This window comes from Callospermophilus lateralis, chromosome 15 (genome assembly GCF_048772815.1).
Source record: "Callospermophilus lateralis isolate mCalLat2 chromosome 15, mCalLat2.hap1, whole genome shotgun sequence".
Lineage (NCBI taxonomy): Eukaryota > Metazoa > Chordata > Mammalia > Rodentia > Sciuridae > Callospermophilus > Callospermophilus lateralis.
This window is the reverse complement of record NC_135319.1, coordinates 81,157,779-81,178,719: the sequence shown is the minus strand read 5'-3', so window position 1 is coordinate 81,178,719 and position 20,941 is coordinate 81,157,779. Positions and strand designations below refer to the sequence as shown.

General features: G+C 40.3%; 1 protein-coding gene across 1 annotated transcript in view; it reads left to right on the top strand.

Moving 5' to 3' along the window:
- Shtn1 (shootin 1) overlaps window positions 1-20,941 on the top strand; it is a 94,184-nt gene that overhangs the window by 59,807 nt on the left and 13,436 nt on the right. The window contains exons 13-16 of the mRNA XM_076834680.1: window positions 7,397-7,506; window positions 10,433-10,486; window positions 15,475-15,595; window positions 19,571-19,763. Coding sequence (XP_076690795.1) covers window positions 7,397-7,506; window positions 10,433-10,486; window positions 15,475-15,595; window positions 19,571-19,763 — 478 coding nt within the window. The remainder of the gene's footprint in view (window positions 1-7,396; window positions 7,507-10,432; window positions 10,487-15,474; window positions 15,596-19,570; window positions 19,764-20,941) is intronic.

The following is a 20,941-nucleotide window of genomic DNA, read 5'->3' as shown; positions in this document are numbered from 1 at the left end:
TTAAGCAGTTGGTGATGTCAAATTTTCAACAGTTCACACATTTGTCAAATGAATAATATGACTTTGTGAACAGGTTTTTGGAAGAGTGAAAGCATCTGTAAGAGTGAAGCAGGTGGCTGGGGGTAGAGCTCAGTTGGTAGAGTGTTTGCCTTGCATGCACAAGGCCCTGGGTTCAATCCCCAGCACCAAAAAAAAAAAAAAAAAAAAAAAAAAGAATGAAGCAGGTGACTGTCTTTGCCTTCCTGCAGCCCATTGATTGGAGGAGATAAGTGCATGCACATGGCACTCTAATGGAAGGTACACTGGGAAATATGTTTTCATTAAAAACCAAGTGCTTTAGGGTGTAACAGGGAGTGATCCCAAATGAGGGATTAGAGGAAAGACTTTGTAGAATTGATAGCAAGCGAATGGGACTTTATCAGGGACTTAAGAGTGGACTACAACAGTGTCAGGTACTGGAAATGTAAGATATAAAAGTCACATTCCACTGTGACTACACATAGTATGAACAAGTGACCATCTGTGCAAATATGTGATTGTTTAAATACAGGTTTTGGTGAGTATGGTGGAGGAGGAGTACAGGTTTCTTGGAGGTTATAGACTTGACCACTGGTGTCAGAGGTGATGCTCAAGCTGAGTGGCTGTACATTTAGGACATCGGGGTGAGGTGTTCAGGGTCAGTGCAGTCCAGGTAGTGAGCAGGATGTTCAAAACTGCAAAGTGAGTTAGAAGCTTGGTGTGCTAGAAAACCAGGGGAGCACTGCTAAGGATGCAGCATGGGAGCCGGAGAGGAGGACTGATAGTAGGCAGGAGCCAGATTCTGGAGGTGAGAGAAGATTTTGGAGTTTCTCCTAAGAGCAGGGGACTTTTTATTTTTTAAATATTTATTTTTTAGTTGTAGTTGGACACAATACTTTTATTTATTTATTTATTTTATGTGGTGCTAAGGATCCAACCCAGGGCCTCACACGAGCCAGGCAAACGCTCTACCACAGAGCCACTACCCCAGCCCTAGAACAGAACTTTTAAAATAAGGGTATAACATGATGAGGTTTGTCTTTTCGAAATTAAGAAAAAAATTACTGTCTGCAATAAGAAACAGAGAATAGACTGTAAAGGATGAGAATAGACAAGAAGAGATTGTAGCCATTCAGGTGGATGTTGATGGTGGCTTTGATCAGATGGTGGCATGATGGATGAACTCAGGAACTGCTGAGAGAGGCAGAATCCACAGGACTCTAGAAGTCATTGGAGATGGAGGAATAGAAGACAGCACCAGTAGACAGAATGGGGGGAGAAGATGCACAGAGCTGTCAGCAATTTGGGGGACAGCCACTGTGACAGCAAAGGCTTAAAATTGCAGGGCCAGATCTTACTCCTTTTGTTAAGGTTTGGGCCTTCCAGGAAACTGAGGCAGCACACAAGATTACAGACGTGTCACTCAGAATAACAAGCATGAGTTTATTGAGGGGACAGGAAAAGGGAAAGGGGACAGTATCAAGGGAGACGTCCTCTCAGGAGAGGGATAGCATGCCTCTCCTGAACTCTAGTTTTATTGGGAATTCCAGAGAAGTTTCCAGAGAGTCCTGCCCAGGTCCATCTCTTGACTTGTGACTGACAGCAGAATGACATCAGACTTTCAAGTCCCCACTGCCATGACAACTCTAGGTCACTTGGCCCATGCTGACTGGTTCTAATTGGATTCTTAACCATACATTCTTACAGATTTTATGATTAAGAGGAACTATCTTTATCTCCTTGAGTTCTGGAATCTGATCTGTGAAAAGAGTCACAAAAGCCTCCCCCTTCAGGGTAACTTGGGTTCCTTTTTTTTGGTACTGGGGATTGAACTCAGGGGCACTCGACCACTGAGCCACATCCCCAGCCCTATTTTGTATTTTATTTAGAGACAGGGTCTTACTGAGTTGCTTAGCGCCTTGCTCTTGCTGAGGCTGGCTTTGAACTCCTGATCCTCCTGCCTCAGGCTCCTAAATTGCCAGGATTACAGGCATGCGCTGCCATGCCCAGCTTGGGTTCCTTTTATCGACATTATTTGGGGCGTACTTTTCTCCTGCAGATAACAGGTAGTCTGCTGAGGAATGTGATATATCCTGTCCACTTAAGCCAGATAGGGCTGCAGGTAAACTGATTTTTGGAAAAGAAAGCATGTGGAGATCAGCATAGTAAGCCCACTTTATGGAATTATCCCCTTAGCCTCCTGTTCCCACCACTCACGTCTGTCCCTATCACTTTAGGCCTGTAGAACCTGACCTATTAGAAAGCATCAGCATTTGCCTAGATGGAGCCCAGGTATACACATGAGCTCCTTCTAAAACCCCTTTTTCCTACTTCAGGCCAGCTGTTGCATGTCATTGATAGTGTGACAATTTCTGATCATAGATCTAATTGTGTTGTCCTACATTTTCTTTCATGCTTCTCCTTGTACCAGCACAGAACCCACATTTTATATTCTGCCTATAGATTACTTATGTGTTCCAGGAGCCTCCTTCTCCTCTTCCTACTAATTAGTATTAATGATACAAACGAATGACTCATTAGTATGAGTTACTATAACATTTCACTTTAATTTTTTTTTTTTTTTGGTGGTGCCAGGGATCAAACCCAGGACCTTATGCATGCCAGGAAAATGCTGTACCACTGAGCCACATTCCCAGTCCTACTTCATATTCTTTTCCTTTAAGTATTTAATGTCTTCTACTCTGGAGTCTGGTGTTGGAGATATTTCCAGTTACTTGTCTGCTCCATGAGCAGATTACAAGCTTTTTGCAGGTTTACTCTTCTCTGCAGCTGCCCACAGTGCTCATGGTATTGAATGGGTTTGGATTTAGTCTTTTCTTTCTGATCAGGAACCTTGCAACACCAAAACAAATGAAAGCTGATTTCATCTCTGGGAATTGGCTTTCTATGCCTGCTTCCTGTTGCCCTTTGGAATCTGTTCTTCTGCATGTTTACGGGACTTTGAGGCAAATTCTGTTTTGCAAGAGGCATTGCAGGAATCCAAGCAGTCCTGAGGCCTTTGGTGATTTCCAGGGCAGCTCTGCTATTGATTTTGCCTGACACAGGAATGAATTTTTTTTTCATATTTTTAGGGGAACAATTAGTATATTTTCAAGGAGGGCAGTCAGAATAGAATGTTTTTTCCTTCAAAATAGATCACATTGTCTTGTCAATCTCAACAAAAAATTTAAGATTTTTAATTTAAAATCTTTCTAATTAAAAAACGTATTCTAGAACTTCTTAACCCTCAGCATCAGGACCCATAGTATTTTTCTCATGCAAATGACATTTTATTAACAATTCATGAAATGTGGCAGTATTTCCTCCTACATCCTTGAGCTATTGGATTGTTATTTTGGGAATCTTAAATAATTACTGACACAGAAGTTGCTCATGAGATTTTGCAATGAAGAGACTAAAAATTATGCAGCTTTAATGACATGTACTATAGCTAGAGGTGGCCGGAGCAGCATCCTATCTGTCTGGCAGAGTGGTTACTGATAGGGTCTCCTTTAATTGTGCACATGGTTATTAAATATACGGTGAACAAATGCAGAGCATCAAATGTTAGGATCATCTGGGACATGTTGGGATTCTCATTTATAATGTAGGGACTGTCACACTATCACTATGTTTTCTTTCTTATGTCAGTACTGTATGATGGCTTTTAAAATTTGGTTGATAAGGTTTTCAGAACTTATGAGTGGGGAATTCCTAGGTTTTATTCCCTTAGAAATCTTGGTAATAAATTAGGTGGTCAATGGAATATTTTAGTTGTAGTTTTAAGATTTGAATAAAATAAATTATTATAAACTTTAAATTAATAGCGCTGATTTTTTACAAGAATATTTAGTAGGTCAGTTCTGAGATTTCAAAGTTATGCCTGCAGTTTATGATGTATTTCGGGAATTAATTTGTTGATTTTGTTTTAACCTCTCTGCCTCAGCTTGCTAATCTCTATAACAGGCATAATAGTACAGTAGTCCTTCTTTTCTATAGTTTACTTTTCTGTATTTCAGTACCCTTGATCAAACCACAGTCTGGAACTATTAAAGGAAAGTTCTAGAAACAAATATAAGTTTTAAATTGCTTATTTAAAGTAGTACTGTGATGAAATCTCATGTTCCCAGTGTATCTACACTGTATATGCTACCAACACAGTGGCAGTTGAGAGAAAAAGACCACATTCATATGAATTTTAGTACATTATATTGATATCATAGTTCTGGTTTGGTTATTATTGCTAGGCTTTCACTATGCCTAATTTAAACTGTATCAGAGTGTGTATACATAGGGAAAAACATAGTATACAAAGGGTTCAATACTTTCCAAGATTACAGGCACCCACTGGGAGTCTTGGAACACATTCCCTGTAGGTAAGGGAGAAATACTATAATTCCTATTTTATGGAGTTGTTCCTGAGGATTTTTGGGTCTCATAACATGAAAAATGTAGGACCCAGCACATAGACAATACTCAAAATGGTAGCTAAGGAAAATGGGCAAGATAGCACCTACCCTAAGTGAAGACAAGAAAAGTGCTGATTTCAGTAGGTTCTAGCAATATTGTAGTTAAGTGAATTTCTTGAACTCTGTGACCTTACAGAAAATTTAAATTTATTCAGCCACAATGTGTTTTTTTTTATAGAAATTTTGTACATCATGGCATAATGCCATGAGGGTTTTTTCTTTTTTTTAAAGAAAGTTAGCAAAAGAGAAAAATAATCCTGTGGGATTTAGAAATTTATTTTAGCTTCTTCTGGGTAGTAACAGAAGATTTTATTGAGTAACAAGGTGATGGTTTCATCTGTGGGGTTTTTTTCCCTTTCTTTCTTATTTTCTTTTGAGGAGCTAACTTATTTTTCAAGTGGGTCTTAAAATTTAAGCCCCAATTAATTACATGTAGCTTTCTGATCCAAGACTGACCTTGAAGCACTAACTCAAAGAACATTTGATTTTATTTTCCTGTGGCAGTTCAATAACATTAGACCTGTTGTCTTCATTTGTCCCTTTTCTTTAATCTCCAGTATCCTGCATATTTCTATTGTCCCCCTGATTACATGCTTTTGTGAGACAATTACCAACTGCGTGATTGCAGAAAGAATTACAAAACATACCATGAGCTCTCTGTAGGCGATTCTTGCCAATTTATTAGAACTGCTTAATAGTTTAGAAGTTCATATAGATTGCTTTTTGCGATTTCAAAAACAGGGTCGGTGAGAGAGAAAGCTTGTGCAGCCAGCCTAGCTCTGCCCTTGTGTTGCGCCTGAGTAGGGAATCTGATAAGAGCGATTTCTTTTCCTTAAGACCAATTAAGCTTTTACATTTGAAAAAAGGCTGAGAAATTAAAGCCTGGTTTATAATCTGTACACAATACAGATAGTGGCACTTCTCTGAATTATCACTATGATTCTGGCAAGCAAATATAAGAAACTACTTTAAATTCCTGCTATGTTAGATGCTGTAGCAGATTTGAATGGTGTTGACCATAATTCTCCATCTGTCTGCCTTAATTAGTTTTTGTATGGTGCATTTAATTGGGTTTCAGTCATTCCTTGCAGAGTGCTAATCTGTTTGTAGGCGGTGTTCCTATTGCCACGCAGCTCTTCCCAGTCTCACTCAAAATGGCAGCCTCTCTGAAAAATCAAATGTGTTTTGGAGCTATTTTCTCAGTTCCCAGGAATGAATCTCATACTCATGGCAGATGTGGGTTTTATCTCTCCTGATTTTGAACAGGGTCAGCAAAAGCACCAGAGTGTATCAATAGAGATTCAGGTAGCGCATGAATGAGCCGGTCGGTGAACAAACAAATTTCACCCATAGCAATGTGTTGTCTGTCCACCTGATGGTATTGGCGGACTATTGGAAGACGATGCCCTTAAGGGCCCATGATTGATGGGCCTGCAGTTTTGTCACTTTTCATTTACTGGTGGATGTATTCTACCTTTGGTGACCAGGTTTCCCATGTTGCCTGATAAAGATACTATTTTGACTTTTGAAGGGAAAATTGTTATTTGGATATTGAGAAATTTTAGTTCCCAGCTTTTTGGTGACTTCTTAGGATGACAAAATGCTCTTTGAAGTGAGGAGTGCATCAGCAGCCTGCATGGTGAGTGTGGTAGAGATGCCATCATTGTGCTGCTGCAGAGGTTGGGGGAACCTCCCGACTCCCTCATTACTCCCCTGGGCACTCCAGTATGAGGAGTTAACCCGTAGTTAACCTGAGACCTTTCCAAAAGCACCAGCCAAAATTTAGGCCTCTGTGGCCCAAGGCCTAACACAAGTGCCAATCTGCTGGAGGGTACAGTGTGATCTCCTCCTGTTAGAAGCCAGCCTTTGGGGGTTATTTTCACTCAAATAGTAAAAATATTAATATCCAGTTAAAGCCAAAACTTCAGAGGTCATCTGTCAGTTAAGTCCTTGTCAAGTACCATTTGTCAGGCAATGTGGTATCTACTGAAGACACCAACTAGAAGGTCCTCATGAGACACCCCAATTTAATACATTGGCTGAGTTAAATGGAGATAAACAGAACTTCTAGAACCACATCAGTGGTGACAAGTGTTCCAAAGTGTTTCTGTGCTTTTGGCCAAGATATTCTACAAGATAGAGGTTTAATCAACAGGTTTAAGCTTACCTCAGTTGCATTCATCTAGTTGATATACATCTCAACAAATTTATTTGTTTTGCAGCAAAATAATTCAAAGGTTAGATAATAGTTGAAAATTTTAATCACATTTAATTACCTAATCACAATTATTTCTGGCTGTATGTTTTCTTTAACATAAAGAGCTTTAAAAGACTTGAAAAGGTTTGTTTAAATGTTTCCATTCCACATGATTCCTAAACAGAAGGTGGGAGTTTAAAAATAGATTTTATTTCTCTGCTATCCATCTTTTGACTATGGATTTCTTCCAATAAGAAAAACATCTCTTTGATCTTTTTTTCAAATAGGCTTTGGACTGATTTCTTTGACATAGAATGTATTGTAACTTATAAGAAAGAACTTTGAGGAAAAGATGAATGATTATTTGGAAAGGGACAAAGTCTCATTTTTAAAATACCTAGAGATATCCAAGTTTATTCTTATGTTGATGAATGAACAAAATCTACTTTAACCTAGGTGAAACAATATTTACTTCCATGTTACAAATTCGATCTTAATCGGTATAAGTTTTACTCTTCAGATCTTTTAAGAAATTTTTTTTTTAAAAACCCATTTCTACCTGGTGACTGCTAACTTTAGTAAATTATTATGTTCAGCAACTGTCTGAAAAATCACTGTGATTAATTACATAGTGCAATCTTCAGTCACCAAAGATAGGAATTAGCTGTTTTCTTGTAACCTAAGATGATTTATGTCTGTGTTCTTTGAACAGCGGAGGAAGTCACGGATCTGAAGAGGCAAGCAGTCGAAGAAATGATGGATAGAATTAAGAAGGGAGTTCATCTTAGACCTGTTAATCAGACAGCCAGACCGAAGGCAAAGGTATGCAGTGGCCACTTGCTCCTTTCCCCTTGATATTTCCTTTTTTTAATGTAAAGATTTGAAAGCTACAGGACCAACTTTTGAGTGTCAGATAAGGCTAAGGTATCATGAAAGCTTTTTACTTCCGTATAAGCCTGTTTTGGGGGGACTTTTTGACCCTTGATGTGAACCTAATCAGGATAGAAAGTAAGCCATGTATATTGCATGGAGCTGCTGTCCCTTCTAGAGGGACTCTGATATGTACTGTCACATCAAACAGGGATTAACAATTGTGACTCCCTTTCCTTTCTTTGTCAGGAATCTGCTGAGTCCTCTGGGCCAGGCACTGGGCGATGAGGCAGTAGACAGAACAGACAGCACTCTTGCCTTCTGAGGCTCCACGTTAGTGGGGTCACAGGATCAGGGGAGAGCAGAGCTAAGGCAGTACAGAACTGAAGGAGCGAGCGAGGATGGTCTGCCTGTGCGACCTGTACTTCATCTGCTGTCTCCTAACCCAGATGCAGCTAGCCCTCGGGGTCTGCCGAGGTGCTGAGTCCAGTCAGTACTGCTCCCCTCCCTAAGTGTGTGTCACCTGGAAAGAGACCCAGTAACAATTCTTGACATTTTTCTTGAAAAATGTTCTTTCTTTTCCTACTGTGATCAGGTGTGAACAGACAGGTTTTCTTCCTTCTTTCTCTTCCTTTTCACCAGACTTTCTGTTTTTTCTCTCTTGTACTCAAGGGTACCCCTCTGCACTTCCTGAATGTCTCCTGCTCTGGTGACTAGTAGTAATTCTGGTGAACTGTTAAGTGACCATTTTGTCACAGGCAGGCAAGATACTCAGGCAAGGAAGGGTGGCTGTGGCATGGCTGTGCATGGGTAGGTGATGAAAAAGAGGGCAGAATGACAGCTCCAAGAGTGGAGGTGCACCTGGTGGGACAGAAACTTCAGCCAGCCAGGCAGAGCAGGTCAGTCTGTGCCAATGACTTGGAAGCCGTTTCCCAAGCAAAGGTCACAGAATAAACCAGAAGGGAAGCAGTGTAGAATGACCATGTAACGGGTCGAGGGCTGGCATCAGGGCCCTGGCACTGCCACCAGCTTCCCTACAGCTTTTCCTGTAGAAAATGGGGACAGCATCTGCCCTCTCTGATTCAAGAGTTGTTGTCAGGATCAAATGAAATAAAATATGAAAACACTTTAGAAAATGCAGGGTCTAAGTGCCGCCTTAAACAGAATACGTTCTTACGACTTTCGTGTCACAACTATTATGGAAAGAATAAGCAAAACCAGACTATTACTAGAGAAAAATGCAGTGACATAAAGAAGCAAAATTAGTTTAGAGAACAATGTTGGAAACTTCTTAAACCAAAAGCAATTCATGTTCCACATATACCTTTCATTTTCAGAATATCACTCTGCGATCTTTCTTTCCTCCTATGACTCTTCCAGCAGTTATACATTGTTTAATGTCAGTTCAAAGTTGAGAAAACGTCCCTTATCGGTGGATGCCGGGGTTATTCGCTGGTAACTATTAAACTGTGTAGACTAGGGCTGAGTGACCGCCAGGGTCACTGCCTGCTGGAGTGTGGATTGCCTCCCCAGTGCCATCAGCGCTTTTCTAAGCCATCCCATGTGAGAGGCTGCCAGAGGTGGCTGCCTCAGGGACGCTCGCAGGGTGAGGCAGCACCTTCATGCCTCTCGCAGGGCAGTTTGTTCAGAAGTTAGAGTTGAGATGTGCACAGCTTCCCTGCAGGAGTCCCGCTGCCTTGGGAAATACTGACATAACTGCAGGGTCTTGAAGTTCCTTGACATTGCAGTGGTGCCTATGGACAGCTGGAGTTGGTGTCTTAGAGCTTAGGCTCCACTGCGGGCGTGTGTGATTCACAGAAAACCCAGCCAATGGGAACTGAATACCTCAGTCTGGTTTTTTTCTATCTTCATTTTTGAAAAAATTGAAATGGGATCTTATTTTTTTACTACCTTTGGAGGGGAAAGGAATGTGGTGTTATTGATTGCTTCCCATTTCTTGACTCTTTCTCTGGGCATGGAAGGCTCCAGGGTCCCATCACTATATCTTGCCAAGTTTTCTCTTTATCTCAATCCTTTGTGGAAGGAAGTGGGAGTCAGGGGATCTGAGGCCTTTCCTGAGCTGCTTTTCATAAGGGCCCAGGCTCAATTTGCCCTCCTTTAAGGTAGCTGAGAATTCAGAGACTGTTAGGTATTGTGGAATAGGCAGAAATTACCCAGAAGTTCATTTAAAATTATTTCATTGTTGGTGTGTCCAGAAGAGAGCTGGACTTGGATTCTAAACACCTGCCTCAAATCCTACCTTTCCTCATGAGATGCAATAATTGGGCTGCCCCTCAGAGGCCCCTGACTGCTCTGGCAGCCGGGCATGCTAACATGTGAGCTGTATTCTTCCCAGTTCCTTCTCTCCTAACTCAGTCCTCTTGTGAGATTCATGAAACAAGACCTGCCAGTCCCTCCTGGAGCTACTGGAGCAGAGAGAGGCTTAGCCCCTCGCCAGCTCCCTGCTCTGCACCCTCTTCTCTTTCTTCCTTGCTTATTGGCAGAGGTCCAGCCATGCATGTAGAGAACAGTTGATATAAAAAAATTCTGAGCATTTTGGAACCAAATCTTTCAAATCTGGTGTTTGCCAAGTCTTTCCCATCTATGATGATAATCAAGAAGTACAAAATGATGTTTAGGAGATGGTAACACAAGCCCTTTTGTTTTAAATGTATAACTTCTAATTTTTGGTTCGATTCAAGCTTGGGAACATTAACATGGCTAATATTTTTTCCAAACCTTAAGATGTAGATGTAATTTAAAATTATATAGCCATACATTGCACCAATATAAGCTGTCAACAATTTGCAATACAAAATATCGTTGGTAATTTTAAACTGAATAACTAGTAATTTTTTTTTCCTTCTCAAAATTGCAGCCAGAATCTTCAAAAGGCTCTGAAAGTGCAGTGAATGAACTAAAAGGAATACTGGTAAGAATAGATACTGGTTTATTTTTTAATTAATGGATAAAGGAAAGGAAAATATTGTTACTGTCTATTTTTTTTATGGTGATTGTTTTGGTCTGTTTTATTTCCATTTAATTCACCTCATTTCCTTCCACAGCTCACTTGATTATACTTATGGATTCCTCTATCACATGTGCGAATAATGTATCAAATATCACTTTGCTCTTTCTACTCTGAAAGAGTGGTTACACTTCCACCAAAATCATTGTTTCCTGTTCTTGCCCTCTAATCCTGGCATTGTAGCATGAAGGTCAAGTGTCTGGCCATATGTGGGGATCAGTACGTGTCTGTGAATAACAGCACTATAATAGATGGGTAGTGCTTTACATGGAGAGCGCTTTCCCTTGATGGGTGAAAGTGGGATTCTTGACACCTACATGTAAACCTGAGCTCCCACCCAGATATGTTCATCTCAGGGTCACAGTCTGCTTTTTCCCACAGTTGAAGCAATTATTTAGTGAAAAATTGGAGGGTACAATAAGAGACCCTTTCTATATGCTAATTTCATTTTCTAAAGGTAATTCATATTTGTTGGAAGTATGCATAACGTCCATCTCTAGTTCTATTTCTGTTTTCCAAAGTGGGAGCTTTTTCCAATGGAGGAAATTGCTGCCCTCTCCAAATGTCCCTTTCAGAGACAAATGCCTCACGTAGCATGTGCTTCAGACACAGAGCTCTATTTTCAGACCCTGTTCCAGTCCCAATCCCCGTTATTTTGCACAGTGAGTCTGCGATGTGGGGGCGGAGGTGCGGGACTGATACGCCCCTGTTTGTTGTTACTGTGCTAATTATGCGATGCGTGCAGACATCACATAATGACGGCAAACAGAATTATTTTCATCAAGCGTGTCTTCAAACAGTAGACTTAACGTAGAATGGCTTAATTAGTTTGCTTTAGTTTTAAGTGAGTGGGATTAGCCCTGAAGAGAGGTATCACTGGCTAACAGTGGTGGTCTACCTACAGAATCAAGGATTAAAACCACTGAAAAAAGCTATGTGGTTATAATCTGATGGCTTCTTTGATCAGAAGATTTTGTTACCCAGTGTTCAGTTAAGGAGCACTGCCTAGGACAGTCCCTTTTATTGTCTCTGCATTAAGATGCTAATTAATGTTGATGAAGATGTCCCCAGGAGCATTATGAGGTGCTGGAGAGAGTTCTGATCCTCTCTATTACTACAGAGAACATACTGCACTTGACTTATGTGTTTGGTTTATTTTTAAAATCAGAAATTTATATGAGAAACATGGTAACACTTGATTATTCAGGATACTCCCCTCCCTGACAATGCTGGATGGTGGCAAGTTTACTGGATCTCAGCAATACTTTCTTGGGGGAGAGGGAGGCCCAGAACAACATTACCCTTGTCAGGCAAGCGCTCTACCACTGAGCTACACCCCTAGCTTCAATGATATTCTTGAGTATAATATTCTCTATAATTTTTTGCCACTCCAAGGAGAGAAATTTGAGAAATTATTTACAAATTATAAAAAAAAAGTCATATTTTGCAAGTTGCTCCCATCCTTCTTGCCCTAGATCTATTATTAGATTGTTCTACCTTATTTGGCATTAGTGGATCTCTAGTAGTTATTATTTTTGGCAATATAATTTCTTTGTATTAAGTATCTTTTAAAAGTGGACCTCATGATCCTGTCCCCACCTCTTCAGTAAGCTGCAAATCTCCTGTACCCCAGTAGAAGTTTCTATTGAGGGATGGCAGACTATAACTCCCAGTCAACTGAAGTCAGGAAACCAGGCACATTCTTATGAGAGAGGCAGAACTAGCCCCCAGCTCACCCTGCTTCTGGTGCTTCTTGCCAGGATTCCGACTATTAGGATTATCAAGGTAGTACCCAGCGTTACAATCACAGCAAATGAGAAGCAAATGTAGAAAACCACCAAAAAGCTCAAAGTTTCATGCTGGAGTGGAGAGCAAGCACCTGTGCCAAAAGGCACTAGGAAATATGTGTTCAGTTAGTTCTCTTCCAGGACTGAACCAGGAAGCAACTCAGTAAAGGATATTTTGCAGTGGAATGTGACTCAAGGTCTAACTAAGCCTTAGAGATTTGGTCCACTGCTGAGCAAATCTCACATGAAGGAACAAATGTCTGATTTGGGGGGAGTTGGAAAACTCTACTCTATATTTTGAGTTGTACAATTTTTAAGGTATTAGTATGGTGCAACTCATTATTCCAAACCTACTTCCAGTTAATTTTTAAAGCTGTATATTTTGTAGATAAAATATGTATAGTTCATCTCTCATAGTTACACAAGTTTTAAGGTTTAGGAAATGACCAAATCACTTCAGTCATTTTAAAACCACTCTAAGTGGCAGTGGTGATTCCTGAAGAATAAATCAATATAAATTAATCTAAATATCTCTTCTCAAATTCAGTTAGCTCCAAACCAAAGAAACAAAAACAACTTTAAACAAATTGTCTTATGGGTCTTTTTCAAACATTTTCAGTTTTTCAAAGTATGTAGGAATTGTTGAACAGTTCATTTTGCCATCTGACGATGAGATCAGTCAGTGTAGTGAGCACTTAGCAAACATGAAGCCTAAGAGGGTTTTGTGTTCAGGGTGGTATGAAGTAGAAGGAGCCCTGGTTTGGGAATTAACAGATCTGGTCCAAGAGGTCCAGCCTTGGACCTTGCCCAGACCCTGCAGCTCACCACTGAGTTTGAATTCCCTTTGTAAAATGAAGGAATTGTATGTACCACATGGTTAATGAGCCAATTTCTCATTCTCAAATTCTGTTATTCTACCATAGATAACCAAGATAATCTCCCATACTTTATGAGCTCAACTCTTTGTTTCTGCTGAGAGTTTAGAATCTTTGTCATCCACAGTTGCCTGTATATTTAAAGTTTGCTTTTGTATTTGTTACTGAACCACATCAGGCAGTAAGTGGAGGAAGAAGTTAGGGGCTCAAAGGTAAGAACTTGGAAAGTGGACTTCCTCCATCTCAGGTGTGACAGGATAGCTTACTATAGTCAGGAGTTTGGGGGAATAATTCTGTTATCCACATGAAAAAAAACTAGATGATGTTGTGAAAGATAAATTTAACAATAGAAAATACCCTACACTTTTTCTTTGAATTAATACCAGCCATTAGGAAAAACCATAGTATCCTTGACATTCAAACAAAGTATTAATTTTATAAGTTATTTCAGTAGTGATAACTGTAAGTTTTCAAACTTCTAATAGCAAGTTTTAAGTGAGTGGGATTATTAAGTATTATAAATACACATGATATGGGGATAGTTGTTCTAGTACTCGCTTTTCAAGTTCTATAAAGTAGCTATAGTTCTGTTTTGTCAATGTCAATCATACCTCACACTGTTTCTCTTCAATAACTAGATACTGACTTGAAATGTTAAATTCAACAGGTCATCGTGGTTTTTAATTATAAAATAAGCTACTGTGGTATTATATGTGATGTGACTTTCCTTTTCATATGTCTTATGAATTTTTGTAGTAAGTGCAAAGCAAAAAGAGGTACTTCCATAGAAACAAGTACTATATTAAATATAAGCCTTATCTGATTGAAATATGAGCCTTATCTAAGTATTTCACACATGAGTTGTGAAAGGTAGCTGACAGCAAAATAATATAGTCTCCTAATCTTATTAGTCAATTTCCCTCCAGACAGCAGGATACTTTTTTTATAACTTCAAACAGATAGCAGGGGGTGGGGGAGTTGGGCACTTTTCCTAAACAAAAGCAACATAATAACCTATATCAATGTGAAATTTGTAAACATCTGATTTTACAAGGACCTTTTTTTTTGTTTTGTTTTATAGTCTAAAGAAGAAACACAGGTTACCGTTTTTTTAGCAGGTAGAATTCTTAGAATCTTCCAGAAGTTGGCATTAGGGAGGGAACAGGAGTGAGGCAAGAGCTTAGTGAGTTCAGCTGTTCAGACGCCAGGGTGGACAAAAGCTCCTTCTGACTCAGGCATGAAGTCTGGACTTGAGTTCCTTTATCCTCTTATCAGAAGACCATGGTTCTCCTGGCTCCTCCCTCCACCCCAAGCCTCTGGCATACCTGAGGAGAACCACTTCACAGAAAGAGTGGACCTTTCTTCTGAAAACCTGGTAATGTTGAAGTGCTAAATCCCTAATACAGTAGAGAAGCACATCACCCATATTCTCTACAAACCCTTGACTAGAAGTGGAGGTGGAAAGCATAGCTCTCCCTCCATCGCAGGGGCAGGGAACCCCTGCAGGGATCTTTGTCTTCTTGAGAGTCAGTGCCAATTTAAGCAGGAGCACAGCGGGATGCCTCTCTTGTTTCCTCCAGTATCTTCTGGGCCCTGCACAGTACATCCACTGTCACCTCTGTTAGGAACATGGAGTTGGATGCCTCCCTGTGTGCTTATAACTCTCTTCTTGCACACTGAAGTCAAGGTGTGATCAGGGCAGTCCTTCTTCAGATAGGCCACCTGGGAGAACATAGCCTGCTTCCTTTGCAGCCGCAACACCATTGTCACCAAGTGTGCAATGGGGGGTCCCTCTCTCTGAAGAATCAGCCACACACTTTTTTAGTGCCACAAGGATTTGGGTTCGGTGGCTCATGGCTGCTGTATCAAGATACCCTTCTAAGGTGAGTTTAATAAATCCATTCTCTTCTCCACCGATCAGCACCCATCAGAATCTTAAAGGTCATTGGGCAAGGACTTTCCCAGTGCTGAATTTCATACTCATCTCATCATCAAGAGGTGTTCTCGTTCTGCTCTTCTGATGCAAAGCCAGCATCTCTCTCGTCAGCAACATCTTCTTAAATGCTCGACCCTCTGTTGAGGATGTGCACATTTAAAATATATGTACAGCAAATTTGTTTCCTAATTCCATTCAAATTCTGGTAATGTTCTGTTGGTTTGATTTTTGTAATTTTTTTGTATATTGTATTAAGACATTAACCTTTTTGTTTTTGTTTTGTTTTTACTTTAGGGGACACTTAACAAATCCACTAGTTCAAGAAGCTTAAAATCCCTTGACCCTGAAAACAGTGAAACTGAGTTAGAAAGGATTTTGCGTCGCAGAAAGTTGACAGCAGAAGCAGATAGCAGTAGTAAGCCGTTTGAATTCTCCATAGTTCTGCTCTTCACCTCTGAAACCTCTTCCTTTAAATCCCTATTTAACTTGAAATAATCTTTTAAAAATTACTGTTAAAATGCTTATTTTTAATATGAGTGAGAAGTAGTGGATGGGCAAAGGTATTCATGGATATCTCATAAGAACTCACATATTTTTATTCATTGGTATGTCTGTTTACTTATTCATTTTTAGGTAATCAGGCATTTATAGACCTGATTTGCTTAATGTGAGATGTCCTGGTGTTTGGCCAAGAATATAGCATTGAGTCCAGGCTCTGGAACCAGACTGCCCGAGTTTGCATCCCATCTCTGTCACTTGCTTGCCGATTGTCCTTAGGCCTCAATTTCTTTATTGATAGCATAAGGACAATGAAAGCACTGTTCCGTGGGCTTGTTCTCAGGGTTAAGGAAGTGAATACAGGAAAGGTGCTTAGCACTGTGCCTGGCCCAAGTAAGCACCTGATAATTGGTAGTTTTAGTAGTAATTACATATTAGTTACAAATGCAGAGAGACTATCTTTTCTCTTCATGGCCAACCCTGTCCCAGACTAAAGGTGTGCCATCTGAACAAGGCCTGGGCTCAGTATGGATTCCAGTCATATTAGCCACATTTTAGGCCTCAAAATGTGTGCCAGAACTGACAATGTATATCTTTGGTTGTTTTCATCAGCTTGGTCCTGGGAATTAGCAGAAGCCTTTATGAGGTTCCCCCTTGTGGAGGTGGAGGTGGAAATTACAGCCATAGCTGATGGGCTGAATCTCCTAGACTCAACTAGGTTGATTCTATATAGTCCATTGTAACTTTTAAATCTGCAGACAATTGAGCTGTGTTGACCAAATTTAAGTTGTAAGAAAATTAAAGGTGGGATTTTGGTGATTAGCTTCTAGTTTTTTCTGTTTGTTTTTGCAGCACTGAGGATTGACCCCAGGGGCACTTTGCCACTGAGTTACATCCCTAGCTCTTTTAATTAATTTATTTGTTTCAGACAGGGTCTCACTAAGTAGCCCAGACTGGCTTCAAACTTGCATTCTTGCCTCAGCTGCCTCAGTTGTTGGAATTCCAGGTGTGTACCACCCAGCTTCAAGCACTAGTATTGTTTTTTTTAAAGACTTTACTTACACAACTGAGTGAATTGATTCCTTGAATCAAAATCTGCAACATTCCAGCCAAACTTTATTATAAAAGGATGAAGCCTCTGTTGTTGTTGTTTTAAATTTAGCTATTCAGTCTGCAGTTTGGTTTGCAAATCCTGTTAAAATCCTGCAAGGACTCTTCCTTTTATCCCTAAAATAACCACCTGTCAGGAAATTTAAAGGGGTGCATGAGACACTCTTTTCTTAGGTTGCTATACAAGTGTTTATGCAGCTTCTATATGAGTTATTACTCATCTGGTGTCTTGTGCTTGAGTCACTCATTCCAGTATTTCAGCTTAGTGTTTTAGGACTTTGTGGGTGACATTTTAGTTGCTGTCATTTACATTTCGTGCTTTGCCATAGACCTTTTTGTTCTCCAGAAGTATTTCTTCATTCACAAATTTGATCAAATATGCAACTCTCACAGTTTCAGTTAGTTTTCATTGGAAGAAATGAAGAGACAGTTTCATTTTAGTCAGATTGGAAATAGGAATAATTCTAAGAGTGGAGAAAGGAACATATTTTAGAGGCGTGGTGAGGACCTTTTGTGATTGTATTTCACCAGTGTCCAAATAGTCAATGTATCACTTGAGGGAAGTTAGAATTAATGATATAAATTCAGTAGAACCACTAATACTTGAAGAGAGAAATAAGAACTATCATTGGTGAGGTGAAGTGGAGATATACTGAGAGAGTGACTTGTAATTGAACAGAAATTTTCTTAGAGCTTCCTAATATCCAAGGGAAAAGGGAAACAACAGACTGGCAAGCTCTCTTCATCCAAATGAAATCATACCATTGTTTTGGTGGTGCAGACATTTTCCTTGCATCAGTCTGGAAGAGGCATTTACCCCCTGCATCTTTTTCTAGAGGTCATGGACTGGCAAAGTGTAAAGTTCCAAGGAAGAGATTGAGGAAGCAGCTGAAGCCTGGCAGCTGCGTGGCAGGGGTCAAATGACAGAGCTGAGGTCTTGGATTGATTTGTGCCTCTGGTGCAGAGAAGTCTCTGACATTGTTTGCTTCTGCACACAAAATCGTACAGAAAAGTACATGGGAGGACACCCTGGACAAAGGAAGTATCAAAAGGGAGGCGGTCCAGACTGGGCAGGACTCAGATCCTAGGTTGGAGGGTGTCACCCCAACAGCCAGGCATGCACCATTGTTTCTTGAGTTTTCTTCTGGTGCTAAGTGATGTTCCCCTGCTTTCCTTAGCCTTGGAGCCTGCCAAACTGATGACTTAAAGATCAGCCAGTGCCTCTTAGAGAGCATCGATTGGCTCAAGCAGGGTGCAGCAATAATAATCTCAAACATCGTGCATTTTTTAAGATTTCTTTTTGTATGTAAGAAAAATAAGAGCTCTGGCTCAGCTCACTACTCTCCTCCTTTTGATTTGGCTTCAGTTGCAGAACAAGCAGCAGGGTTGGTGTGTTCAGAAACGCATCACGCCTTCCCACAAGGGCAGATTGTTTCAAGCTATCTAGTGCTGAAGTCATCAGGTACCCGGAGGCAGAAGAGAGCTGCTCTGCAGAAAGTCTGGATTCAGCTTCTTATCTGTGTTTCCAGGAGCTAGCGCTCTGGGTCTTTCTGCCCTTCTCTTTTTACTCTCACACCCCCTGCAACACAAGGCTTAACAGAGCCAAAAGGAAAAGGCTTTTTCAGTCTGAATATTCAGTAGTGTCACCAACCGTCTGCCCACATGGTTCAGATGAAATATGTAAGGAAGTTACACACCAATGCTTTGTGGGCTGGCACTCTCTCCAGTCAGGAGGATTGTGTCTCCCAGGCAAATTTTTAGCCAAATTTAAGAATAAAATTCCAGAGCTAAATATTAATGACCAGGGATGAGCTAGCATTTTATAGACTGTACTCACCAGAAGCTCCATCTTGAGAGATGATCTGACATCTCTTATGGATATGGAGACTCCCAAATTATGTCCTCCTCTTAGTATTACCTTTCAAAGCTGTTCTCAAACAAACTTTTAGAAATTGTCATTGAATTTTCATATCTATGGCTTATCTCGTAACTCTCTTTGTTTTAAAAGCATGCCTTCTGAAGTTTCAGGAAAGACATACTGGAAGTTTGCTTTAAGGAAAAACTGCCTTGGATACAGTCTTTCTATAGAAAGACAGAAGGAAGCCAGGATGAGGTGTTGTTCACATGCCCAGCATTTTTAGACCAGTTTGCCAGTAATTTCAATAACAAGCCCTATTGTAGTTGTTAAATGCCATCCCAAAGAACAGAAAAGTCAAAAAGGTAAACAAGCCAAACCCTTTGCCTCTTAATTTTCATAATCCTGTGTCTGTATTTTAAGAGGCAATAAATCCACTTACTTCTCATTCACATTAAAATGAAAATGTTCATAAAAGCTGTTTAATGCTCAAGAAGCCTTCATGAGCCTTTTAAAAAGAGCCTTTTGACATCGTTCCATTTTCCATGTAAAACACAGAGCCAAGTTTTGGGAAGAATTAACCCTTGAAAGGCAAGATGGCTTGGGAAGGGCTGCCAGAAAGCCATACTCTGGGGGCAGAAAAGAGTTTTCGCAGTTCCAGGGTCACTGCGGACTCTGGTCTGCAAGGGAACCATGGCTGGGGTTTGTGGTTTCCCAGAGCTCTGTGCACAATTCCTCAGCGTGTTCCTGGTACTTTGAAAAGCAGCAGCTGATTTCCAATAGGAGCACTTTCAGCATGCTCTTGAAATTCTTTAGCCAACTTGTCCTTTTCACTTCTTGAGGGTTTTCACCTAATCTGTTTTTCAGTACCATATTAATAAGCATCACACAGAATAATTAAACTTGAGGTATGTGTTTGGTTTTAAGGTCCTACCGGGATATTAGCCACCTCAGAGTCCAAATCCATGCCAGTGTTGGGTTCTGTATCCAGTGTAACAAAAACAGCCTTGACCAAGAAAACTCTGGAGGCAGAATTCAACAGTTCGTCCCCCCTAACACCTGAGCCAGGTGAAGGGCCCCGTAAATTGGAAGGATGCACAAGTTCCAAGGTTACGTTTCAGTAAGTAACGATGCTCTTTACTAAGTAGTATATAGAAGAATCTGTAATGACTAACATGTGTTTCTTTGGTTTGTTTCTCTTCAGAGAGGTTTTGATTTGGCTAGACAGTTCTCTTCTTCCTTTGATGAGCCAACTTTTGCTTCTAAGCTCCTGCCCCAGAGCTCTCCTTCAGATCCAGAGCAAATACCATGTCTAAAGGGAATTCCTTCCCTAAACTGGTTTGGCAACAAGTTCTTTTTCTACACAAAGAATTGACCTGGCTGATACTCAAATTCCGTATCAGGAGACACCTAGTCCTTCAAAGTTGAATGTTAGGTTCATCTGTCTTTCATGGTTCCTGAGCAGCCGGAGAAGGTGCTAGATCTTGCAGAAGCCACTTTGAAGTGTTCTTTTGTACAGACTTATTTCCTGGTCCTCTGTGAAAGATGTGCCTCCACCCTGCTGTATCCTGGGATGAAAACATCCTATGTAAGGAGTCGTGTACGCAGACTGGCTCCAAAGTGACACTTTGTCAGTGAGTTCTCGTGGAAGATCAATTTGTTTTATAACAATGGCAAGCTCTTTTTGAAATTAGTCTACACTTTTGCTTTAGTTCTCTTGCCAGGATGTCAGCTAGTTTGTCAGCTGAAGAAAAGGAAGAGGTGAGGCAAATCAGATCAGCCGAATATTGTAATCGCAGTTAATTAAACCTCTGATTTCCTGTTCTGTCAAGAGAGAAAGAGCCCCTTTTTTTGTAGCTTTAACTGTCTTAGCTTAAAAGGTGAAACCTGGACAAATGAAGTTGAAATTCAATTTGGATCTATTTTTGCCAACTGGTATTTTCTTCCTCTCTTTGCGTTTCTCTCATTGGTGCTATTAACTTTTCCCCCCTCTTTTGGAATGAATGGCCTTCCTTGCTGATTTACAGTTTTATCTAATTTCATTGTGTTTAAAAGCACATTTTCTCCTGCAGTCGTGTATTTCCTTTCTTTTGACTGGAGTCATTTGCACAGTTCTAACAGAAAGATGATCTATATTCACTCTTCATCTTTCCTATTAAATTTGTTTAACACCTAATTTGACATCAACAGTCTGGCTACATTTGAACCAATACCCAGACACAAAAGCAATTTAGCTGAGACAAGTTAGTTTCTGAGAAATGCTTCAGTGTGTGTGTATAGATTTTTTTTTTCCTTTAC